Below are 24,891 nucleotides of genomic sequence, written 5' to 3'. Positions count from 1 at the left end.
AGAGAGGTTAGCAGAGAAGGTAGAGGTGAGAACTTCCAAGGAAGAAAAATTCCAAAATAATTATAAACCACATTAAGGGTGGTCAGAGGTGGGAGCCTGGAATGGGTCAGGAATAGGAACTCTCGGTACCTTTAAGACATTAGTCCAGCATCACCATTTCAATAGGCAACTTAAATGTCAAAATCTATAACATAGTTACTCCTTGAAATGGCAGTGTGACATTGGAATACTAATATATTCAGCTATTTGATAACATGATTTCCCAAGGGAAAATCTAAACAAAAACTAGTTGGGATGATTGAACATGCAAATTTTCTAGATTCTAAGTCTTTCGTTTCAAAAATAAAAGTGATAGGAAAATAATGTTGCAAAACCTAAGAGAGGTCCTTTAGAAAGGAGGTCATAGTGAAACGGTGCAACTCAGATTGGGACTTGAACCCATGGTCTTTTTTTTTTCTTTTTTGGGTGCGTTGGGTCTTCGTTGCCGTGCGCGGGCTTTCTCTAGTTGTGGCGAGCAGGGTCTACTCTTCGTTGCGGTGCACAGGCTTCTCACTGCCATGGCTTCTCTTGTTGCAGAGCACAGGCTCTAGGAGTGCGGGCTTCAGTAGTTGTGGCACACGGCTTAGTTGCTCCATGGCATGCAGGATCTTCCCAAACCAGGGATCAAACCCGTGTCCCCTGCATTGGCAGGCGGATTCTTAACCACTGTGCCACCAGGGAAGTCCCTGAACCTATGGTCTTTTAATTGAGATTACACACCTGGTCTCAGGATTTAATAAAGCTCAGGTTCTTGATGTTGCAGAAAGAATTCAGTGAGAGACAAAGTGATAGGTAAGAAGTGGATTTATTTAGAGAGAAACATACTCCACAGATGGAGTGTAGGCCATCTCAGAAGGCGAGAGGTGCCGAAATATGGGGTGGTTAGTTTTTATGGGCTGGGTAATTTCATAGGCTAATAAGTGGAAGGATTATTCCAACTATTTCAGGGAAGGGGTGGGGATTTCCAGGAATTGGGCCACCGCCCATTTTTTGGCCTTTTATGGTTAGCCTCAGAACTGTCATGGCACTGGTGGGTGTGTCATTTAGATGCTAATGTATTACAATGAGTGTATAATGAGGCTCAAGGTCCACTGGAAGTCGAATCTTCCACCATCTTGGACCTAGTTGGTTCTAACCAGTTTTTGTCATGTCTTATGGCTATGTCATTCTTTTAAAGGTTGTGCCCTGTCCCCTTCCCTCCTGTTTCAGTAGGAAACATGAGAGTGGGAGGGGTGGAGCTGACGATCAACCAGCCACAGACTGTGTCAAAACGGTTAGACCTATGAAGTGCTGTTAGACCACCACCTGTAATCTTGGCTTGTTATTTATCTTATGGTTGTGGTCTATCTCCCTTATTAATAGCTACTGTTTAATGAGAGCCTACAATAAATAGCAAGTGCTCAGTATGTAGGGTGAACACAGAATTTGTCACTCAAACCAAGACACTTTTGAGAGTAGAAGGAGGTGCTATTAATAATCACACTGGGACAACAGATGTAATCCAGAGCCTTCCCTGATGAACTGAGACACATGGTCACACGATCAATCAGTGATGGTGTGGCAGTCACCGTAGGCTGGCTCACTCAACATCTTTATTAACTCTCCCTTCCTTGCCTTCTTCTGCTGTAGGGGCTGGAAAGCCCAGTTTCTCTTCCTCCCTCACAGCTAGGGCCGTGGAATACTCCTCCAATAACAAGATGAAATATCCAGTTCAGCAGACTATTTTTAAGTGCCTGCCTACTTTAAGCCAGTGGGTACAAGGTCCTCCCCAAGAGCTGCATAGGTATGATTCAATCATCAGCTAGTGGGGTAAGGTAGACACCTAAACAGATAATTTAAATATAACGTTCAAAGCACTGGGCCAGACATATGTGAAGGTAGGGTGGGCACCCAGAGAACACGTGGGGTATGGTCAATGTTCAGGGAAAACTTCCTGAATAAGATGAAACCTGAAAGAATTTGCCCCTGTGATTAAGCAAGTGCTAAGATAAGGAAATGTAGGTCAGGGAAACAGAAAGTGAAATGTGGGTTGTTGTTTTTTTTAATGGCCATTGAATGTGAAGCAATGTAAAGGGTGGGAAAATCTGTACCTCATTGTCTGCTACAAGAACTAGTGCTGTTGATTATGTCCAAAGGGTATTTGTCTAAACTAGAAGTTCAGAAAAGTTTAAAAGGCTTTTTAAAAAACCTTCATAATTAAATATGATCAGAGTGTATTTTATTAGCCAAGAATGGGAGTAATAGTCTGTATTTGCATCTTAGTCTCTGTTCTGATGGGCAACTTTCACCAATTAATCTAGCATTGAACAAAAAAGGTTTAAGTCACCAAATTTCAACTATCACTGAACATTCCATCAATGAGACAAACAGCTTTAAACCCAGAGTCTACTTACTTAGCACTGCTATATACTAACCTTTAAAAAAGTGTTGCATCCTGTTTCCTATAGCTATTAACCATGTCACCTGTTTTATTGTTTTAAATCTTTTTTACTTTTCTCGGTAGATAGTAGTCACCAAACCACACAGACTAGTTCTCACATGGATGTGATGTGCTATACAGAGAGGGTGACTCTTAAGGAAGCCTGAGTTTAGGCAAGACAGAAGCGTTCCTCCTCACTTTCTACATCACCTTCTATATATCTCCATCCAAAACCCACCACCCAGACCACAAGCCTCTGAAGAACTTCTCTGCTTCCCGAGAAGACAGTAATTCTCTAGCACGTGCAACATGACAGAACACAAACCCACTAACATGAATTTTTCTCAGTGTTACATGGAGTGTTCTCAAGAGGCATGAATCTTCACTGGGGCTGCTCAAGGCTTAATTCCAGAACTCTGGAAACACTGCTAAGTCGACTGCCTCTGGCTACATAGGTCCTGTGTGAGTGAAGCAGACTGGTGACTGTCATGCACTGGGGAAGGGCCAAATCATGTTGGATCTCCCAGGAGATCAAAGCAGCCGCAGCTTTCAGGATGTGTCTGCACGCAGAAGCCTTTTCACTGGCTTCCCAGCCTCACTTAATTGCTGAGGTTCCAAGGAAAAAATCAAAATATCAGATCCACATTCCATGTGGTCTCTGCTGTGTGGGTGGAGAGACCCACACCTCCATGCTTAATGGTCCCACTGAGTCCCACCCCACCACTTCCATTCTGGTTCTCACCCAGCCCTCCCTCTCCTCCTCCATCATCTTTTCATGTGAGTATCCCCTCATTTTGTTCTAATCCACACTTTTCAGATGCCATCTCCAGATTCTTCAGATGCCAGAATGCTTTCATTGTCTAGAGAAATATAAGACCTGTCTTAACTGTAACTGAGTCTTCTCGAATTCATGACAGGAAGACCTCTTTACACCTGTTCCAAACCCAAAAGGTCCAGAAGAAAGAGTTGGCTTCCCAGTCGGTTAGTACTTAGGAAGAACCTAATTTGCAAGGCTCTGTGATAGGGCCAATACAGGAAGCAAATATACCACACAGAAGAATATTGAACAGTCAAGCTTAAACTATAAAGACAAGTGGAAAAAGCAACATTAAAACTGTATGTAGGGCTTCCCTGGTGGCGCAGTGGTTGAGAGTCTGCCTGCCAATGCAGGGGACACGGGTTCGAGCCCTGGTCTGGGAAGATCCCACATGCCGCGGAGCAACCGAGCCCGTGAGCCACAACTACTGAGCCTGCGCATCTGGAGCCTGTGCTCCGCAACAAGAGAGGCCGCGACAGTGAGAGGCCCGTGCACTGCGATGAAGAGTGGCCCCCGCTCGCCGCAACTAGAGAAAGCCCTCGCACAGAAACGAAGACCCAACACAGCCAAAAAAATAAATAAATAATTAAATAAAATTTAAAAAAAAAAAAAATTACGTACAATATGCCTTTTTTTTTTTTTTTTTTTTTGCTTTATTTTTAACTACCAAGAAACAACCCTCGGAAATGTTAACCATGGTCATCTCTCTAGTTGGGATTATAGATGGTAGTAGAGACAGAATTAAAGATAATTATTTCAAAAAAAAAGATAATTATTTCTTTCATTTTAACATTTGTTTCTGTACTTCTGACAAGAATACTAGCGACATTGATATTTATTGCATACCAGGCACTGTTCTAAGAGCTTTACATGAATCAACTCATTTAATTCTCGCAACTATCCTAGAAGGTAGTTACCATTATTATAGGCCCCCAAAACTGAGGTACAAAGAGGTCAAATAATGTGCCCAAGGTCACACTGTAGGTGAGTCACAGAACCAGGATTCAAACTCAGCAAGCTGTTCCGGAATTAGACTTAACCCCTACTTCTTGCTGCCTCTGGAATACGTACTATTTTAGAATACATACTTTATGTATAAATATAATATGTCTTACAGTAAAGAACTATAATAATATTTCTTTATACTAAAGAAAAGAAGATTAAGAAATGAAAAGAAAAAGAAATATAAGACAAGGTAGCCAAGCAGAGAGAGGAGACAAGGTGAAAGAATAATGGTTTAGAAAGGAGTCAGGAGAAATGACTCCACACTTCACATCTCAGGATTGGTTTCCTCCACTGTAAAATGTGAAGGTGAACAAGTCTATATTCTAGAGAGATATTTTACTCTGCAGGTTACCAATAGTTGACATGAAAGGTCATGAAACCTGCACCATCATTTTAGGCTTGGCCTGCACATCATTGATTAGTCTGTAGCAAATTTGCTGTCTTTGTGCTTAGATTAACATCTTCAAACCAGTATGTACCGTAATGCAAATGCCCAAAGAGTACCAAAACTATTAGCAGAGCTAAGGATATGGTCCTATATGAATGAGAGTAGAGATCAGTTTTTAAAAGACCAAAAGTGGTGAGAAAAGAGAAGCTGGTCTGGCAGCATGCATGATTCCAAAGGGCAGCAACCAATTTATTCAAAGCTAAAAATCCTGAGTTGATACAATTAACAATAATCAATACATGACAAGGAAAAGAAACCAACAAAATGGAATAATTTCCCAAGTGTGCCTACATTATTAATTCCCTGTAACTTCAGGACATGAGTTTCCTGGCTCTACCAGGTATATGAACATAATCCATAGAAAGTGAATCCATACTTACTGAAATTTCATAAAACAATGAGAGAATCCTACAAGGTTCCAAAGAGAAAAAACAAGATTTCACGCCAAGAATCAAGCAACAGAATGGCAATGAACTTGCAGAAACATTGGAAGCTGGAAAACAATAAACCAATCTTTGGAAATTTGCAGGAATGAATTGCCAGTCTAGAATCCTATACCTAGGCAAACCATCAATTAAGTGTGAGAGTGAAACAGACTTTTCCAGACATGCAAGGTCCCCCAAATTTACTTCCTGTACCCTTTCTTAAGAAGCTAGCAAAATGGATGCCCCATAAAAGGAAAGCATAAACCAAGAAAGAAGAAAACAAGAGAACAGGGGGAACAGGGAATCAGCACAGAAGGAAGGTAAAGAGAAATCTTGGAGTGCCAGTGTGCGTCAGGGCCATCAGAAAACTGGTTCAGACTGGAGAACTGAGGGGTCCATTCTGGAGGGCTGGTGTGGGTCCCAGAAGGAAGACGATTGGCCGATGCATTTCATTGTGTGGAAAATACCCAGGAGAGGCATTTTCAAGAGCCACTAGAAGAAATGGCGATAGGTTCTAACAAGTAAACAAATGAAAAACTGTTTTCCTCAAAAAAGTTGTAGAGAAAAAGAAATACAACCATAGTTCACGACTTGGCCCTGCAGTGAACAATAATCACACAGTCATAGCAATGCAAACACAATGTTGATTTAATTAACATTGCGATGTCACTTGTGAGAAGCACGACAGGGCAGGATTTTCCACGGAGAGGTGTGCAAGTCCTTGTCTCCTGCACTCTTCCTCCTCACCGTCCTAGCACAAGACATTAGCCCCTGAATCTTCCTCCCCATTCCCCTGTATAAAATCCAAGTTACTCAAACAATGGCTACTAATCCAAAAGAGCAATTTCTCCCTTTTCTATCCTTGACCAACTATTTCTGAAATTAGCAGAACTTTGGCTGCTCTGGCTAAAGTCCTAGGAAACATTTAGTCCTCCTTCCCTAAGCCTGATGCTCTATGGAGCTCTCCCCTGCCTGGTATTTGCAAATAAAGGGTTATACTAATGGTGCTCTGGCTGATTTTCTTCCACCAACTATGTTGCAAAAATGGAGGAAGGGGAAGTTGGATGGGTGGAGTAAGAGGGCTATATCCTCCCCTATAATAAGAGAAAGTACATAGACTCTGTCTAAAACTGGTAACTCAAGGACCAGCCACAGAAGTGAATTATTTGGAAATGGGGAGGTATGTGATCAAACAGCTAAGAGCAGAGTCTCCCAAGGAGGGGGACTGTTGTTTTGTTAGAATCTTTTCACATGCTCTAATTCACAAAATTAGATGAATGCCTTACTTTGATAACAGTTTAAGCAATTTTTAAAAGTGAAACTTGCAATTTAAAGTTTAAATATTGCAATTATGTAATCAAGTGTGTCTACAAATTATCCCAACAAGTGTAAATGTAGAAAGCTTTCTTAGTGGCTTAAGGATTGGGAAGAAGGAGGTCTAGCGAGCAGATGGGAAGGCTGCCCCAGCCCATACTACTGAGAGAAGCAGTGACCCAGAGAGATTTTTGGTCCACCACTCAGGCCTCCCAGAGATCCTCTAAGTTGGAGGATTTTGCTAAATAGGATAGTGTGGGCTTTCTGGAAAAGCATCAGATTCTCTGTTCTCCATGGAAGATGAAGAGTAGAGTTCTTTTTAGCTTCCTGTTCTCAACTTGTTTTTCTTTTGCTTTTGTTTTCGTTTTTCTGTGCAACTCTCTTTACACTCAATTTTTTCTTTTTACTCCCTTTCCTTTAATCTGTGAGTTTTCTTCTCACTTAAGACTTTTTCCCTACTGTTTTATTTTTCTCATAATCTTAAATTCTTCCTGCCACTCTACCTTGTCTCTCTTCTCACCTAGATTTTCTCTAAGTCCTGCCTGATACTCATGTTCATAGACATGCCAGGTGATTTTAGTTTTCATCTCTTAATTTTCCAAGTAGTTAGCTGAGATGACTTGAGTCTTTAGAACACGACTTGCCCATCCATAAAACTGGTTAATATTCTTCAGTATACTGTATGATAATGGTTGAGCTATCTTTGAAGTTCTTGAGAAAAAAGTAATTTAAGAACTGTGATCTGATTAATTCAAATTGTAGACTATTGTCTTCATAAGAAATTTGAATATTTTCTTCTTTTCTTGAAATTTATAACTTCAATTCTAGAGAACTTTTTCTAGAATGACCATAGGAAGTGACAACCATAGACTGAGACTAATTTTATAAACAGTTTGTCCTTTCAACAACTGAAAGAAAATCAGCCAATGAATTAAGGCTCTTTAGTCCCTAGAGAAATACTGTAATGAGATTCAAAGAATGCAGTTGGATTTTACATTATATTTTAATTTTTAAGTTTCTTAAAATGGAACTAGATACTTGGCTGAAAACATTAAGCTACTAAGACAAATTCTTTTTTTTTTTTTAACTCTACGTCTAGGGGCTTTCAAATTTCCCAGTCATATGCTATCAATATGTAAATTTAATTTATAGGATTCAATGCTCAGAAATTGTGAATGTGTAAAAAATTAAGGTCCTTTAAAGACATCAACACTTACTAATAAAAGTATTTGAATGGGACCATTGCTCTGCCCAAATTAAGCCTTTTTAACTGAAAACTTAAGGCCAAACCTAGAGCATAAAGGGCTCTATGGCCTATCTGTAGTTATTACTGGGAAATTGAGATTTCACACAAAACTGTCTTTATTTTAAATGCAGTTGTTATTAGAAAAAAGCACACACCTCAAACTAAATATCAATCCACATTTTTTTCCTAGCACAGAATGAGGCCTCTCTGAAGGTTTTTACAGGCTTACCACTTAACAGTGGTCAAGCCAAAAATAAACCTATGAGGACTTTACTAGGCAATTCAACAGCACACAAAACACCAGTCCATGGAGAGCTGGACTTAGCTTTTTCCCTATTAGCCTCTTTCTGGGCCTCCCACTCACATTTCCCCATCTCCTAATTAGAAAGCTAATTAGGATTCCAAATTTAACGCTTAATGGGGAGAGAGGTCTGGTCACAGGCCAGGATTCCTTTAACATCAAACACTCCTCCGCCTCCGTCCTTAGTGCAGAGAGCTGTGGGAAGAGAGCTGGGCCAGCGGGCCTGATTGGCTGGAGGGCAGTGTTTACTCTCAGTTGTCTGAGAGGGAAGATCTGTTTCACAAATTGCACACTCTGAAAAGGTAAAATTAAGGAACAACGACATGCCTTGGGCTTTCAGTACTTTAAAGAAACAAGTATCTTACAGGCTCGATTATTATTACCATGGTAACATGAGGCGACGTGGGGAGATCTCCTCAAGAACAGTTCCTGGATCCAGCCAGGCAGCCTCTCAACAGTGCCGGGCGACTTCTTCAGTTACCATGGCAACCAAAATTAGAAGTGCTTTTGCAACACTAACAGAAACCATCTTTTGAAGCTCTTCTGTGAATCAGATTGAATACTGATGATGCAAACTTGAGTGATACATATTTTTCAAACATTAAAAAAAAATCATATCGCCATAAACAAATACTCGTTTTAGATTCCCCTTTGCAATCTTGACTTAACTTGGAATCGATTTTTCGGTCTGGTTTTGTTTGTTTCCCTTTTGGATTCCCGCGGCCTCGAGTGCAAAGGCGATTTGTTTAACTTCCAGACTTGTCTGAAATTGCACGGGTGAGAGCTTAGAATGTGGTTCCTTCGCTCTCGGTTTGAAACGGGGTGAGGAATGGGGTGGGGGAGGGTGGGTCTAACAGAGAGCCCTCTTGTCTAATAAAGTCGGGAGGACGAAAACGGGGAGGGAGTGGGGAGACAGGCCGGAGGGACGGCGGAGGAGGGAGAGAGAGAAGGGAAGAAAAAAAGTGCAGAGGGCTGAACCTCCGCTACCCTTATTAGGGCTAGGAGCTCCTTTATCTGTTGCCTGGAACTCTCCATCCGCTCCGATCTTGTGTCAGGCACACAAAGCTGATCGGAGACGGCATTTTAAAGACCCTGTTGCGATCCTCTCCGGGTCGCATCGCCCAATCCTCGAGCTCCTAATATTGCTGAAGGGACCTCAGGGAAGAGGAGACAGGTTCTTCCTTACTTGTACAGTCTTTCAAAAGGAGCGTTTTTCTTTCGGGCGCGTCGTGGCGTGGGGTGTGGTGGAGGGTTCCTTCCTCTGGGCCACAACCGTTCACTGTCAGTTCCCTCCACTGCCCACTGCCAGCCGGGGTCACGCAGGTCCCCAGCCCTCGATACAAACTCTCGAGCTCTGGGCTTGCGCCCGGGAGCGCTGGTGGCACGCAGCTGGTGTGCGCGGGGTTGAGGCTCAGGGCGCGCCCCCAGGCACGGGTGCCCGCACCAAGCCGGGACTCTGGGACACAGGCGCACACGCCCCCGGGCGCACGACCCCGGGCACGGGCCCCACGTGCCGGCACACCCCGGTCTCCGCCTCCAACGCGCTCTCCTCCCAGGCACGCTGGGCCTGGGAGGGGGCGCCCCTAAAAAGCACCTAACCTTCTCCTAACCCCAAGTCGCCCACCCCCGCCAGGAGCTGTGTCTCTCTTTCCCCTCGGGTCACGGGGAGGAGAGGCGTCCCTCCTCAGCACCCAGGTCGGCAGCCTGGCGGAGGAAGGGGCTGCCGGGTGGGGTGCCGGCTGCGAGCCCCGCGGGCCTCGCTTACCTTGGTGGCGAGCTCCTCTCGCGGGGTCGGCTGCGCCGCGCCCGGCCAGGCGCTCCCGGTGGTTGGCGCGCGCGCGAACGGTGCGTGCGTGCCGGGGCGCCGCGGCCGCGCTGTAGGCTCCCGGAGCTGTCAGGGGTGGCCGACCTGACGGACGGCGGCCGCGGCAAACCCCGCCCACCGGCCCGGCCCGGGCTCCTCCAAGGGGACCCAGTCGCCCCGCAGCGTTTCCCGAAGGACCAATCCGGAGCGGGGGGCTGGCCCGGGGGAGGGGGGAAGGGGAGGCCCGCGGGGTACCGGGACACGGGCCTGGACCTCGTAGGTCGGTTTCTATGGTAGCCAGGAGGGAGGGGCTAGAGGGAGTGGGGCGCGCGGCGCGGGGACACCCGTCGCAGACACTCGAGGAGGGCGTTTGGCCCTGCCGCAGAGAGGACGCCGCCTAGAGCACGGATGCGAAGTGGCCGCACAGCCGAAAGAGGGTTGACACAGCTCCCATCAACTCACGCTTCGACCTGAGCCGCTCCAGCCTCTGGATAAAAAAGGTTTCCGTGTCCTTGCGAGACAGCGGCCCAGTAATCTTCCTAACAGAACGGGGTTTTCTAGCACACCACAGTGACGGCTCCTTCAGGTGAGTCTGGCAGGGTTTAGGCTCTGCAGAAATAAGCGCTAATGCCACCCTCAGAGCGGAGTCCTTGCATATATTAGGCCCTGTTCCTTTGGTGCCACTTAGGCAGTGGACCCCTAATTTCCTGTGTACTCCGCAGCTATGACTCTCTGGCTAATGGTAGGTGCCAAATATTTTTCCAGTTTACAAACAAGGAGGGAATGCGATTCACCGAATACTAAAGCATAGAGACGATTTATTGAAGTTCAAGTCCTTCATTCTACAGAGGAGGAAATCGAAGTCGGAGAGGTCAATTAACTTAACAAGGGCCACACAGTTAGTTAATGGCAGAGCCATGATTAGGGGCCCTAAGTCACAGCTCAGTGAACACTCTTTCCTCCTCCTCCTGTTGCGGCATCCTCAATTCATGATTACCAGGGTGTATTTACAAAATCGAAAGAGCTGAGGAGAAAAATAACCTAAGTTTAAAACCCTTTTATGGTAGAACTTAGGGTATCCAAAGATTCCTTTTTTCACTACTTGCCAGGAACTGTGACACTTTCACAAAGAGTAACCGATTAAATCCTCACAATAACCTTTTTAGTTAGGTGCTCTTATTACCATCCCTGTTTTGATAGATGAGGAAACTGAGGCCCAGAAACGTTATTTGACTTGCTCAAGGTCACACAGCTGTCCAGTGCTGGTGCTGGGATTCAAACCTGGTAGTCTGACTCGAGTCTGCAGCTCTTCCTTACTACCCTCTGCTGCCTCTTTGTATGATGATTAAAGGGGCCAGAACAGGAAAGGTAAGAAATAAAACCTTGGACAGCTCCACAGACTGACCATTGAGATTGGCAGGAAAACCAAGAGAACCTAGAATTGCTTCCTTGTTTTGTAAGAGTGGTCATCTACCTGTGTAGGATAAAGGTTCTCTGTGAGAAAAGTGTGACTTTAAAGGGAGGACTTCTCAAAAGACAAAAAGACTTTTTTTAAAAGGAGTAATTTTGGGACTTCCCTGGTGGCGCAGTGGTAAAGAATCCGCCTGCCAATGCATGGGACACGGGTTCGAGCCCTGGTCAGGGAAGAGCCTACATGCCACAGAGCAACTAAGCCCGTGTGCCACAACTACTGAGCCTGCGCTCTAGAGCCTGCGAGCCACAACTACTGAAGCCCACGTGCCTAGAGCCTGTGCTCCACAGCAGGAGAAGCCACTGCAATGAGAAGCCCACGCACCACAACAAAGAGTAGTCCCCACTCGCCGCAACTAGAGAAAGCCTGTGCGCAGCAACGAAGACCCAACGCAGCCAAAAATAAATAAATAAAAATTTAAAAAAAGAGAGTAATATTAATACATGCCGTCAGTCTCTCTAAAACAATAAGATACAGGATAAATCATTGCATATTTTAAAAATATAAAATACTCCTGGAATCCTACATGACAATACACAGAACAGGATTTCATAAAGAAACTGCCTAGATACCAAGAGCCTCAAACTCCCAACCTGACATGTACTCTGTCATAGGCCCTCCCACCGTGTACCCGTAGAGCACCAGAGGGCAAAGCCGATGCTCGATTCTAGAGAATTAAGAGGTTACTGAAAACTTTAGGCTATCATAGAAAAGGAAAACTTAAAACTCAGCATCAGAAACCACTTCTCTTAAAGTCCATTGGCCAGACTCCATTCCAGGAGCCCCCTATACCCCAATTTCTCTTGCAGACATGCTGCTAGGGCCTGCTCCCTTTCAAATCATAAACCCTTCCTTCATGCCTTCCCTTCCCTTGGGAGTCCCGGGACACCCAGCCATACAGGGCTGACCTCATGGTTCAATTCCCTTCACTTGAAAAAAGTGTTGTTTTTCTCCTAGAAAGGGCCATTCAACAATAGGTTGATTACAATGTAACAGTAATATATAGAGGTTAAAATTTCTTGTCTTGAATAGTATGGGGAAATATTTTCAACATGTTAAGTGAAAGCAAAAGTCACAAAACAGAATGACACAAATTTGTGATATATATAACTAGAAGGAACTACACCAGACATTGGAAATGTTTTTGGTTATGTGGCAGAATCTCAGGTGATTTAAATGATCTTAATACTTTCCAGTGTTGTTTGCATTTTCTACAATGGGTGTATATGTCAGAAAAAAATTTTAATGTCAGAAAAATATTATTTTCCAAAAGAATTGATGAAACTGTAAGACCTATAAAGACAGTATAGACAGTTTCATGTTATTGCGGAGCTCATTAAAATTTAGTTTGCTAAACCCTGCTCCCTTGTGTTAGCGGAAAAGAAGTCAAATACATTCTTAGGAACAACAGACTCTAATGCAGGAGGTCCTTGTTCTATACTTTGAGTAACATTGACAGTGGCTAAAAGTTTAGATTTTTGAGTCATAAAGCTACACCTTGACTCCTAGCTCTGTTACTTACTACTTATATGACACTCCGGTTTCAAGCACCTTCTAGCCTGTTTCCTCACCTGTAATCTGGGAGTTGTGAGAATTGAGACAAAGTTTCTGGAAAACAGTAAACTAGGTTTTGTTAATCTGGAGTCCGTGCGCTCAGGTGGTAGGCAGGAGGATCCCCCATTGACAATGTATCTGTCTACTCCTTTCATCACAGTCTCTAAGTAGTTGGGGCCCAAACGTCAGAACCTCCTCTAATAAATGCCTAATAAATGGTAGCTATTATTTTTATTTCAGGTTTTGAGGGATCTTTCCACCTTTAGTGCTGTTCTAGGGCATATAGGGACATTCTACTCTAATTTTCTGGTCATTAAGTTACCTGATACATAGCATCCCTATTGAATGTGAACCTGGGCTATTCATGGGGTTTTCCTACCTCCACTCTCCTTTCTCTCTCCTGGTAGGGATATTTGACATATCTTGGGAGTGGACACAGAGCAAAAGTTTTCTAAGACTGCATATTGCTGTAGAGTTGAACCTGTAACTCAAAAGGTATATCCTGTTCCAGGAAAATTTGTTTTATTTATGCTGTTAAGGTTCTGTGTGCTACCTGAGTCTGAGACTTCATGTCTTACAGACAATTCAGAAACATTCTCAGACAATAGCTCTTTGAATATGATCCCTGTCCCACGTTTATCTTTCTTTCAGGTTTTCCAATTGAACATTATGTGTGTCAGACCCCCTCATTCTATCTCATGCCTTTTTTCATATTTTCCAGATTTTTACCTTCTGTTTACCTTCTTTCACATTCTGGGTAATGTCTTCAGCTCTATCTTCTATTTCACAAATTCTCTCTGTGCTGTAATTAATCAGCTGTTTAATCTGCACACTGACTTTATAAGCCTTGACAATGCAAATATAATGAGCAAATCAAATTGAGTCACTGACAATTAGTATTTATTAAAATCCCTTTTCCCTTAATTTTATAGGAACCTTTAAAGGACTAGTAGTAAAGAAACATTTATCTGAGGTTTATCCATGTATTCTGCTTCCCTTCTTATTTCTGTTAAATTCAAGCAAAATTAAACCAAAAGAATTAAGACTAGCATGGCAATTCTGTTTTTAAAAGTTCTCTCTCTCTCTCTCTCTCTCGTGCATATGTATATGGACAGATATTCATGTAATGTTAACAATAGTTATTTCTGATGAATGGGTCTTGGAGTAGTTTTTAACTTTCTTATTTTTCTAAAATAGGTGAATCTTCTACTTGAGCAAGTATAATTGAACAACAACAACAAAGTAGAAAAAAAGGTTGTAAATTTCAGCAGCTGAGTGAGGTGCCACTACTCCTTCTGCCAGTCAGCTTAAATTCTATTGATATACTGGGTACTTTAATTCACTTTAGACTTTCCTGCCTTATCATTTAGTCATTAATGTTCAATATTGAGCTTTCTTCCTAAAGGTAAAGTACAACAGAGAAAAGAGAGAGAGGGAGGAGGGGGAGAGGGGGGGAGAGAAAAAAACCCAAATTGTGATCTTGAGACATTTTCATATAAAAAGTTTTCATTATAAAAGTAATTTTCATTAAAAAATTTGAGTTGCTTAGATTCCCACTATAGTAGCAACTATACCCCAAACTTTTCTTGCCTATGTAGCCAAGTATAGCAATAAGTGTGATAGTTTCTTATAATCAGCACTTGGGTGTTATTTACAGTTGGACAGTGGACAGATGAGGCCCATTGATCCTGTAGGGAAATTATCTCATGAAAAGTTGTCAGAATCAAATAGTTACTTTTGTTTGATTTTTGTCTTTAGTTTTTCATAAGCACCATTTCAACTGGACTAGGGTTCTGAACCCCTATTATTCCCTCCATAGTGTTTCCTAGCTGTATCTAATTGATAGCTATTATTTCAGAGGACACAGTTACTGCTCTAATATGGGTGGTCTACCAAACCCCCAACCAGTTAATGATCTAGCTCTTCTCTTAAGGTGAATTCATACATTGACATTTGCTCCTCAGCAGATAATTAGCTATCGTTTTGTCTCTAAAGTATATTTGAGTTACCCAGTGGAAGCAAAATTATTCAATTATTGTGATTTTCCAGTTTCTAATTTCTTATTATTCTCTAACATTTCATGTCTTTGTGGCATTTTCATTTCAGAAACATTATGAAGGCAATTCATTACTGAGAATACGTAGAATGCTCTTGAAACAAAAAAATCCAAGACTGTTGTCTTAGTCCAGTCCATTACATGAATAGTAAACATGAACAACAGGTAACAAGATATTTTGAGTAGTACCTGACTATGCTACAAAAAAATAAGAGACCCTCAAAACAAGTTAATGCCACTGGCTAGTCATTTGCGCTTCCTTTAAGTACTCTGTGTCAGCCATTCTCCAGGTGTGGTTCCAAGACTAAACCCAGTGTATTACCTGGGAAGGTTAGGAATGCATTCTTGGGTCCTAACCCAGACCAATTGAATTGTGTGTTTTAACAAAATGCTGATGCACGCTGTTGTTGCAGAACCATTGCCTAGATGGTGTGGTCTCAAGGAAAGGAGACTGGCAAGGAGCTACCAAAAGGCAATTTGCTCCTTGTGTTTTGCCACCTTTTCTGATCTCCTGTTCCCCCACCCTAACCCCATCAAGGGCTGATGTAAATTACAAAAGGAAAATGGGTGTTTTACTTATGCTCTGTGCAATCCAATATTGTCAGCCACAAAGAGATCTCATACAGAGGTAACTGTATTTTAGTGATCAAGGGTGTAGTCTGTGGAGTCTGACTCCCTGGTTTCAGATATTGGCCCCACTTTCTACCAGCTATTTCTTATCTCCTCCTCTTAGTTTCCTCTATTTGTAAAATGATAGCTAATAATGTTAATTACCTCATGAGGTCATTGAGACGATTAAATGTAAAGTGCTTGGCATATAATAAGTGATTCATAAATGACGCTATTCTGTTACAAGATTTTTCTCTCCTAGGCTGTATTTTGGTACAAATATCAAGGTGGGCATCACTTCAGTTGTATAATTATGTGTCATATTTAGTGCCGTATTAGGTTGTGAGAAAGTTGAAGAGAAAAAAATTACGAATTCACATGCTGCCTTCCTATGTACCATGTCAACAGAATTAATGAAGTAACATTTATAGAACATGGAGTAGTTTAAAGATATTCTGTAAATTCAGCATACATTTATGATAATGACAACCTCTGCATTTATGGTTTTAAAGCAATACACTTCTAGGCCTCCAAATATAATGGATCTCATTAATTGGTGGTGATAGTTTTAATTCCTTCTGCTTCTCACTTGAATCCTTTATGACAAATTCTTTAAGAGCCATGGCACCGCTCAGCACATTACACATGAAAAACATTCAGCTTAGGTTTCTCTCTCCTGATACAACACAGTGGTCAGTGTTAATAAATTCAAAGCTATTATGTTACCTCCAACAAAATCAGGCTAAACTTTTAAGAGGTCATTTACTTGTAATTTTACATGACAGTTATAAAAACTGTTTCCATGTGAACACTTTAAAGACCATTTGTTTGGTCTTTAATTGTTCATTTGTTCGTTTAGAACAATCAAGCCATGTTGAAGATGTGCATTAAAATCCACTTGATTTACTGGTTGACACTCTATCTACATCTAGGCCTCAGTCAATACTGTTTGCTTATTCTAAGTATAAAGTGGGTAATTAGTCTAGAAGACTCTCATGGACTTTTTTAATCTTGAAACATTACTTCAAAACTGAATGTAGTTGGAGCAGAAGCACTTACCTTTCCATGAAAATATTTCTACTTTCAATAGTAGGATGAGGATGGCAGCCTTTTTAAATGGTAAGACTGTAAGATCCTTCTGTTTTTGTACATATCCAAAAGATTTCTAGATTTTAAATGTATTGATATGAGGGTTCAGTTAGTTTTCCTTTGAATCTCAGACGATACATATGGTATAATAAAAAAATATGTATTCAGTCTTTGTCCCTGGTTCCTGGCACTAAGCTCCTAGAACCCTTGCAATTTCCTGTTAGGTCTTTTGTTATTCCTAACAAGCCCATACCTGAGTTTATGTAATGAGGTGACTCTAGGCTCTGGTCACCAGAGGAATCAACCATATGAATTAGAGGGCTAGAACTATCAGCCCCACCCCCAAGATCTCCAGGGAAGTAGGAGGGGCTGGAGAGAGTTCAATAATCAATGGCCAATGACTTAATCATGTCCAGGTAATGAAACTTAAGTAAACAGTGTTAAAAGGAGCATCTGGGTAAACACATCCATGTGCTGGGAGGGTGGAGCACCAGGACAGGACAGGGAAGTGCTGCACACTTCTCCCCCCACTTGGCCCTATGCAGGTCCTTCCTCCCATCTGTTCCTGGTTTGTAGCCTTTATAATAAAACTACACTCCTAAGTACACTGCTTTCCTGAATTCTGCGTCATTCTAGCACATTATTGAACCTGGGAGGGGGTGAGAACACCTAATTTGTAGTCGGCCAGGCAGAAGTGTGGGTACCCTGGGGACTCTATTGTCGGCTGGTGTCTGAAGTGGGGGCAATCTTGTGGTACTTCTAACTTCTGGAATCTACGTTCACTCTTGGTACTGTCAGAATTGAAGGAAACCCAGTTGGTGTCAGATAATCAAAGAACTGCTGTTGAACAGTGGAGTAGGGGAGACAGAAGAGGCTCTCCTATCATTCTCCAGTGCTCTTGGGATTCCTATGATGATCAATGTCTGGCACTACTGCCCAGGTGTCACACTGTAGACCTAGCTAAAAACTCCAGTAGGAGTAAAGCGAGAGGAACAAAATATCCAGTTCAGTACTTCAATATACATCATGGGTTTTAATAGCTGTTACATGTAAAATGCTTTATGAACTGCAAAGTCCTAGTCAACCTAAGGTTTACCACCAGCGGGTAGCTTTCTCTCTTCTGCAATCAAATTTACTGGCATTTGGAGCACACTGATACAGCCTTCACACCTTTTGGGAAAAGTAAAATGAACTATACCTGTCGCTCAAACCTGTTCTGAAAGGCCTTGCCGAATCTAAAAACTCAAATGATAATTTTAATGCTTTGCTGTGCCTTTGTCCCTGATCTCTACCTTGTGGTCAGGGCTCTTGAAAGATGATGTTTAAAAATTAAAAATAAACCTTGTTTCATACCTTGGCTTAAGGGCACAGCATGAGCTATTTTCAGCATTCAAAATTCACTAGATACTAACTAGTAATTTATATACTTGAGACCACTGTATCTGTCAGGAATTTAAACATTTCTTTAAACTACAACTAACTCAGGAACGTGGACATCTTAAGGCAAACTGAAAAATTCAATATGATATAATTCTATCATTAGTATTTTCTGACTTCAAAAAAAGAAAAAAAAAAATATATATATAAATAAAAATATAAGCTTTGTAGCAGATACCCAACTGCCAAAGAGAAGAGACTTGGAAATGTTCATACACTTTGATCCTGAAATAAAAACAACCTTCTAATTCCTATTATCTTTAAATCCATGACTTCTCCAGTTGTGGGAAGCCACCCTCTTCAGTATATTTCATAAATGTGATACCATTTAACATCAGCATTACTAAAAGTCATGTTGATCTTTTAAATTTAACACACTAGTAAGTGGAGAAAGTATTTTTAAAATAGGCTGTACTAAAATTCCATTGGCTATTGTGTTCCACCATACAGAAAAGCAAATATCAACCTCTTCCTCCTTCCTTTCTTTCGAACTGATTTTTGGGGACTGGAGATGTGTACTGAGAATTTTATATCTCAATTCGTGTATCAGTCATGTTAATACAGATGAGAAGACATCTCTGACCACAAACCAACTTCCACACTGGTAAGGTGAAAAAAGAGTCATGAACACATAATTTTAAAGTTTACTTTAAAAATGTAAATATCTCCCAATATTTAACAGGTAAAGAAAATAGCATATTGGTGTATGTGGTTGTTATATTTTATTTTCCAAGTAATACTGATTAAAAATATTTACACACCTACTTTTAAGTCCACAGTTTAGCACTCTTAATTTGTATGGCTTTAAAAGTTATAGCACAAGATCTTTACATTAAGGATTGGGGAAAAAGATTCATTCAAAACAAAGCCTGATATATTATATACATGTTTTTCTCTGTACTTTATTTTAAATACATTAATTTTTAAGTGATGCTCATCTTTTTTTCATCTGGTGGTAAAATACTAGTGCAACTTTTCTTCAAAATAAAGTTTACCACAGATATAAGTGAATTTTCCCAATTGAAAATGGCCCTTCAGCTGCCATTAAATGAAATTTCTCAATCTAACTGAAGTGAAAAAGAACTGGTAGCTGTCAGTGTAAGGAAAATATAGAGTGCTATAGCATGACCTACGTTGCTCCTTGCAACACAAACTCTGAAAGAACCAGAGGCGCTTTACAGAAGTTGAGTTGAGTTTGAAAAGGCACATGGGTGTGGTTGGTTTTTAAACATTCTAGAAATTTGCCGCCACCACCACCGTTTCAGTTGCAGAGATGACATCTGTGACTGTCAGGGTAGACAAGAGTGTTGTTCAAGCTAAAGAAAGCCAGAAGCCAAAATTTAACTGCACAGTAACAATGCACTTTTCTTCATGCAGCCTTGTGTTTCCTATATATTCAAATGTTCTAACATGCATTAGAATACATAAACTTGTATTCTAATGATTTTACGTTTGATTTTACAATATGGGGAAAAAAAAACTTGAGGAAGGACATGACTGGGCAAAGAGAGAAGGGAGAACCCTTACCACAATGAAAATAGATACATTCGTACCCAACTATATAATAAGAATATAATCCGTTTCAGTTTTCCAGAAATATACTTCTCAAAGCTTCCCATTCACTTATGGGAAAGATCCCTCCTCTGTGGCATCAAGTGGGAGAAAATCAGTTTGTTTCAATAGAAACAGTTCAACACAACAGGAAAGAGCTTAACTTTGGTCCACGTGTCTGTTAGCTTAAGGACAGTCACACTGCCCATCATCAGTTCAAAAACTCAACACATAAATTTAAAAATATATTCATTAGTTATTTCATTCTAAAACTGGCATAGGTGTTCTGTTCTCATTTCCTGACTTTTCAGCTTGGGAATCCACTGTTGATTTGGTCTCTAAACCCTCAGCATCTTCGTGATCTTCTCTGGCCGCCTCAGCAGCATCTGCTTGCGTAGGCTCTTTCTCCTCTTGGTTCATGATTTCAGGGGTCACTTGATCCAAGTCTGCTTCTAGAAGCTCAGTTTGTACTTCCATTGGCATCTGATTTACCCGTTCAACATGCAGCTCCTCTACATGTACTTCTGTACCTTCTTCAGTCTGAATTCGACCCACTTCTAGATAACTTACCTGGACCTGTTCTGGAAGCTCATTCATATGTGAATCGTGCACTTGGCTGTCCTGGAGCAGATCTGGGTGGACCTGTTCCACAGTCACTTGTGCTGAATCCACTTGAACCTGAAGCAATGGTAACACGTGCACCTTCCCAACTTGTTCTATAATAGTCATTGATGTCACAGGTTCAGTTTGCACACGTGTTTCTACTGAAAGAACTTCTTCAGTTACTAGACGCTCTGAAATATTATGAGCATCACTGAGATGCCTCCTTAATTCATTTCCTTGCATAAACCACAAGTCACACAAAGTACAATGGTTGGGTTTATCTCCAGTGTGTATTACCAAATGATCTTTGAACTGGTCCCAGCTGTTAAACACACTATTACAGACCTGAAATAACCAAACATTTGGTGTTAACACTTATATTCAAACTGAAGGAAATATGGATGCATTTATTCTCTATAAGAAAAAAGTGGAAGATTTTTCTGAAAATGTTATAAATATGACATCTGTAACATAGTCTAAGGGAATTTCATAATTCTTTTGTTTATCTGATCTTTTACCTGATTAGCTAACAACTTAAATCCTTTTGGGGAAACATCTTAATATTGTCTGTATTAAAGGACTATAAAGTAACACTATTATAATTTCTTCCATGATATCAACATTAAGAACAATTTCACCATGTGGGATAAATACACACTAATCATGGAAGAAGAGCCAATTATAGCTGGTCTGCCTCCTCCACCCCACTCCTGAATTCTAATGATTGTTCTATGGTTAAGAATAACCATAGTTTCAGACTATGTTACTTAGGACATAATTTTATTGACATTGGTATCATCTAGGGTTGGGTAAAAACAACAACTACTACTACTACTATTCCCCTTATGAAAGCAAGACAATGATGTTCTTTACTCATTTCTTTCTAAACTTGTCAGCTCTCTACCTTTGCTCTAGGTCTGTCACCCTTCACTTCTAATGATTTCAAACGCAGACTCCTTTGCTAAGGACGGAGTACACCCACACATACCTGACATTCATAAAGCTTCTTTCTTCCCTTTTTTGCCCCCACTCCAGTTTGGCATGCAGTCAGGTGACATTTGAGGGTGCTATTTCTAGCAAATCGTTCATGACAATTTGGACATTCAAAAGGTTTTTCACCTGTTAGAAAAGAAAAAAAAATCATATTGACGATTAAGAAAAACAGAAAATGCAAAAAGTTTTTTCTTTTTGGTTAATTCTAATAGCACCTTCTTGAAAGAAGGATCAGAATTTATAACTCAAATGTTTCTACCACATCCAAAAGACTATTCTAAGAGGTAGAAATAGTAAGTTTTTAATGATTCTTATAATTGTATCTGTGCTCTGGCAAAGAAATAAAATTTGGATCTGAATGTTGTTCCATGTTTTTGCATTTCTTAAAAAATTGTATATTTTCCCTTAGATAAAAATCAAGGTCAATTTCCTTTCTGGGGACATGCACCCCTCTCCATTCCACAAGCATTTTTTGAGCAATTATTGTGGTGCCAGGCCATGTGCTAGGTAATGAAGATAAACTGTCCTTGTTTTTAAAAACTTCATATCATAGGCCAGAGTATTTCAGGAAGGTGAAATACATGAACATAAACAAATGCAATGCACCACAGAAGGCCTGTTACAGAGAAGAGGGCAATGGGAAATGGGACTGCAGCAGTACACAGGAGGAGAGTGATGAATTCTGCCTGGAATGGAATGAGAGAAGGACAGGAAAGAAGTAGGTTATTCTAGGCAGAGGCACAGAGGTGTAAAACAGCATGGCAGGTGAGGAGTAAGGAGGGAGGTGTCATACTGACTCCCAGATCTCTGGCTTAGAATACCAACCAGAATAAAGAACAGAGAAGTCCAAGTAGGTTTGGAGTGGGATGTGCTAGGGAAGATTATAAACTCATTTTTGAGTCGGTGAGTCTGAGGTACTCAAAGCAAAGTGGAAAATCTGGTAAACAGTTACATAGACAAATCTGGAGCTAAACAGAGGGTGGACTGACATACAGATACAGAATCCAATAAAACATCCAGTTAAAACAGCAGGTAGATGAAGCAAGCAAAGAAAACAAAAAGAACAGCCAGAAGTAGAAGGAAAGAACACTGAGGAAAATTAAGAAAGAAATTTCAGGAAGATGAGGTAATAAACAGCGCCAAACTGAACAGAAAGATCAGGTAGGGTAACAACAGGGGACTGGAATAACTCTAGCAAGAACACTGTGAGTGGTATGGTGGAATCAGAAGCCACACTACAGTGGGATAAGGGAGCATGAGTGAGGCAAGTTAATGGAAACTGTCAGTACAGAAATTCTTTCAAGAAGGCTTGGAAGTAAAGAGGAGACGTGGCTAGAGGGGGACATGTCAATAAGAGGTTCTCTAAGCCAGAAGAGAGTCATTACTTATTTGCTGAAGGAGAAGGAACCAGTGGAGGAGAGAGTAGTAGGATTGACAGATGAAACATGGTCTTGGAGGAGACATCAAGGTGTGGGATTCAGGATTGGCCTTGAAGAAAAGGGAAGTATCTTTCTCTGTAATAAAAGAGGAGACAACGAAGGAACCACATAGTTTACCCCACAGCTAAGTTGGGGGTAGGAAGTCAGATAGACATGTCACCTGCTGGGGTGGGGTGTGGGCAGAGGTCTTGAGTGCTGCACTGAAGGTCTAGAATGCCAATTAGGAAAGGAAAGATATAAATCAGACACCAAAAGGCCTAACTTAAGGTCTGATAAGAATTTTTTCCAGCAGTGCTCAGCAGGGAGCAGAAGTAAATGACTGCAATAATTAATTCCAGGATGTAGGGTTCAAAAGCCAAAGGGAGCAGGGCCTCCCTCGGTCCTCCGCCCGCACCCGCCGGAGCCTGTTCGCGTCGACTGACCAGAGTCCGCAAATTCAACGCTCCGAGCCCGTTCGGACGGCCCCAACCCCCAGCTTTCTTTAGTGTCCTTTGAAGACACTAAGAATAATGTCCCTGCATCAGTTTTTACTAGAGCCAGTCACCTATCATGCCTGGAACAGGGATCATACCCAGATTGCCCTTAGCCCCAATAACCACGAAGTCCACATCTATGAGAAGAACGGGAGCCAGTGGGTGAAAGCTCATGAACTCAAGGAGCACAATGGACACATCACAGGTAACGACTGGGCTCCCAAGAGTGACCGCATCGTCACTTGTGGGGCTGACCGCAATGCCTACGTGTGGAGTCAGAAAGATGGTGTCTGGAAGCCGACCCTGGTGATCCTGAGAATTAACCATGCAGCCACTTTTGTCAAGTGGTCCCCGCTACAGAACAAATTTGCTGTGGGCAGCGGAGCACGACTCATTTCTGTTTGTTACTTCGAGTCCGAAAATGACTGGTGGGTAAGCAAGCACATTAAAAAACCCATTCGCTCCACGGTCCTCAGCTTGGATTGGCATCCCAACAACGTCTTGCTGGCAGCAGGATCCTGTGATTTCAAATGCAGAGTGTTTTCTGCCTACATTAAAGAAGTGGATGAGAAGCCAGCCAGTACATCCTGGGGCAGCAAGATGCCTTTTGGTCAGCTGATGTCAGAGTTTGGTGGCAGTGGCAGTGGCACTGGCAGCTGGGTGCACGGGGTCAGCTTCTCCGCCAGCGGGAGCCGCCTGGCCTGGGCCAGCCACGACAGCACCGTGTCCGTTGCCGATGCCTCAAAAAGTGTGCAGGTCTCAACTCTGAAGACAGAGTTCCTGCCCCTCCTGAGTGTGCGCTTCGTCTTGGAGAACAGCGTCGTGGCCGCTGGCTGTGACTGCTGCCCCATGCTCTTTAGCTGCGACGACCGCGGCTGCTTGACCTTCGTCTCCAAGCTAGACATCCCAAAACAGAGCACCCGGCGCAACATGTCGGCCATGGAGTGCTTCCGCAACATGGACAAGCGGGCCACGACCGGGGACCGCAACACGGCCCTGGAGACGCTGCACCGGAACAGCATCACTCAAGTGTCTATTTATGAGGTGGACAAGCAAGATTGTCGCAAATTTTGCACTACTGGCATCGATGGAGCCATGACCATTTGGGATTTCAAGACCTTAGAGTCTTCTATCTAGGGCCTTCGGATAATGTGAAGCTGAGCGAGCCTCCCAGATCCAGCATGAGGACGGACAGGCTGCGCCGGGCAGCTGCGCCATTTGCATGATGGGCAGGAGAGCCGGCCACCAGCAAACACTGAAGGCACATATGGCGCAAACCTTGTGTGTTTTGTTTGAGGATAATTGGTGAAAGTGTTGGTTTTTTAAAAGCAGCAGTGATTTGGGGTTTGTTTTTTTTGTTGTTTTGCTATTTCATTCCATTCTTGACCAAAGCTTCTCTTTAAGTAGTTTATTATGGAAAATTGTCACACTAACTTAAAGGAAGGGGTGGGGGGGGTATGTAAATTGTCCGCTAAAAAATTAAATAAAAATACTGAATGTGGAAAAAAAAAAAAAAAAAAAGCCAAAGGGAATATGCTTAGAGTACAAGAAAAAGTGACTCAAGATATATACAATGAGGACAAGGTAACGTCAGAAACGGGGCAATAAACTAGGTGGAAAGGGGTATGGAAAGACAGGAAGGCTAAATGAGGTAGACTCCCACAGTCAAAGGAAGGAAAGCAGTGAGAATTCAAGAGACAGGATGATGCTTGTAGAGAACAGGACTAAGATTTCAGAGGTGGAGCCTCAGTGACGATCAGGTCCTAGACATGACCCTCATACTCACATGGAACAGACA

At 42.0% G+C, this 24,891-nt stretch overlaps 2 protein-coding genes and 1 pseudogene across 8 annotated transcripts in view; 1 reads left to right on the top strand and 2 right to left on the bottom strand.

The window, feature by feature from the left end:
* NIM1K (NIM1 serine/threonine protein kinase) overlaps positions 1–9,925 on the bottom strand; it is a 69,044-nt gene extending 59,119 nt beyond the window's left edge. For both annotated transcript variants that reach the window (XM_068535302.1, XM_068535303.1), the window contains exon 1: positions 9,780–9,925. The gene's annotated coding sequence lies outside the window, so the exon portion shown is untranslated. The remainder of the gene's footprint in view (positions 1–9,779) is intronic.
* Positions 9,926–18,713: 8,788 nt separating this feature from the next.
* Positions 18,714–24,891, bottom strand: part of ZNF131 (zinc finger protein 131) — a 32,477-nt gene continuing 26,299 nt past the window's right edge. For 5 of the 6 annotated variants that reach the window (XM_068535296.1, XM_068535297.1, XM_068535295.1 and 2 more), the window contains 2 exons: positions 21,177–21,307; positions 18,715–20,533 (listed from right to left, as the gene is read on the bottom strand). In XM_068535296.1, the coding sequence (XP_068391397.1) occupies positions 19,847–20,533; positions 21,177–21,307 (818 nt within the window). In that variant the 3' untranslated portion in view covers positions 18,715–19,846. Of the gene's footprint in view, positions 20,534–21,176; positions 21,308–24,891 lie in introns of all 6 variants that reach the window. The other variant, XM_068535301.1, reaches the window with a different exon arrangement.
* LOC137756266 (actin-related protein 2/3 complex subunit 1A pseudogene) lies at positions 23,113–24,362 on the top strand (annotated as a pseudogene).

This window comes from Eschrichtius robustus, chromosome 2, assembly GCF_028021215.1.
Source record: "Eschrichtius robustus isolate mEscRob2 chromosome 2, mEscRob2.pri, whole genome shotgun sequence".
Classification (NCBI taxonomy): domain Eukaryota; kingdom Metazoa; phylum Chordata; class Mammalia; order Artiodactyla; family Eschrichtiidae; genus Eschrichtius; species Eschrichtius robustus.
This window is presented reverse-complemented; position numbering and strand designations above follow the sequence as displayed.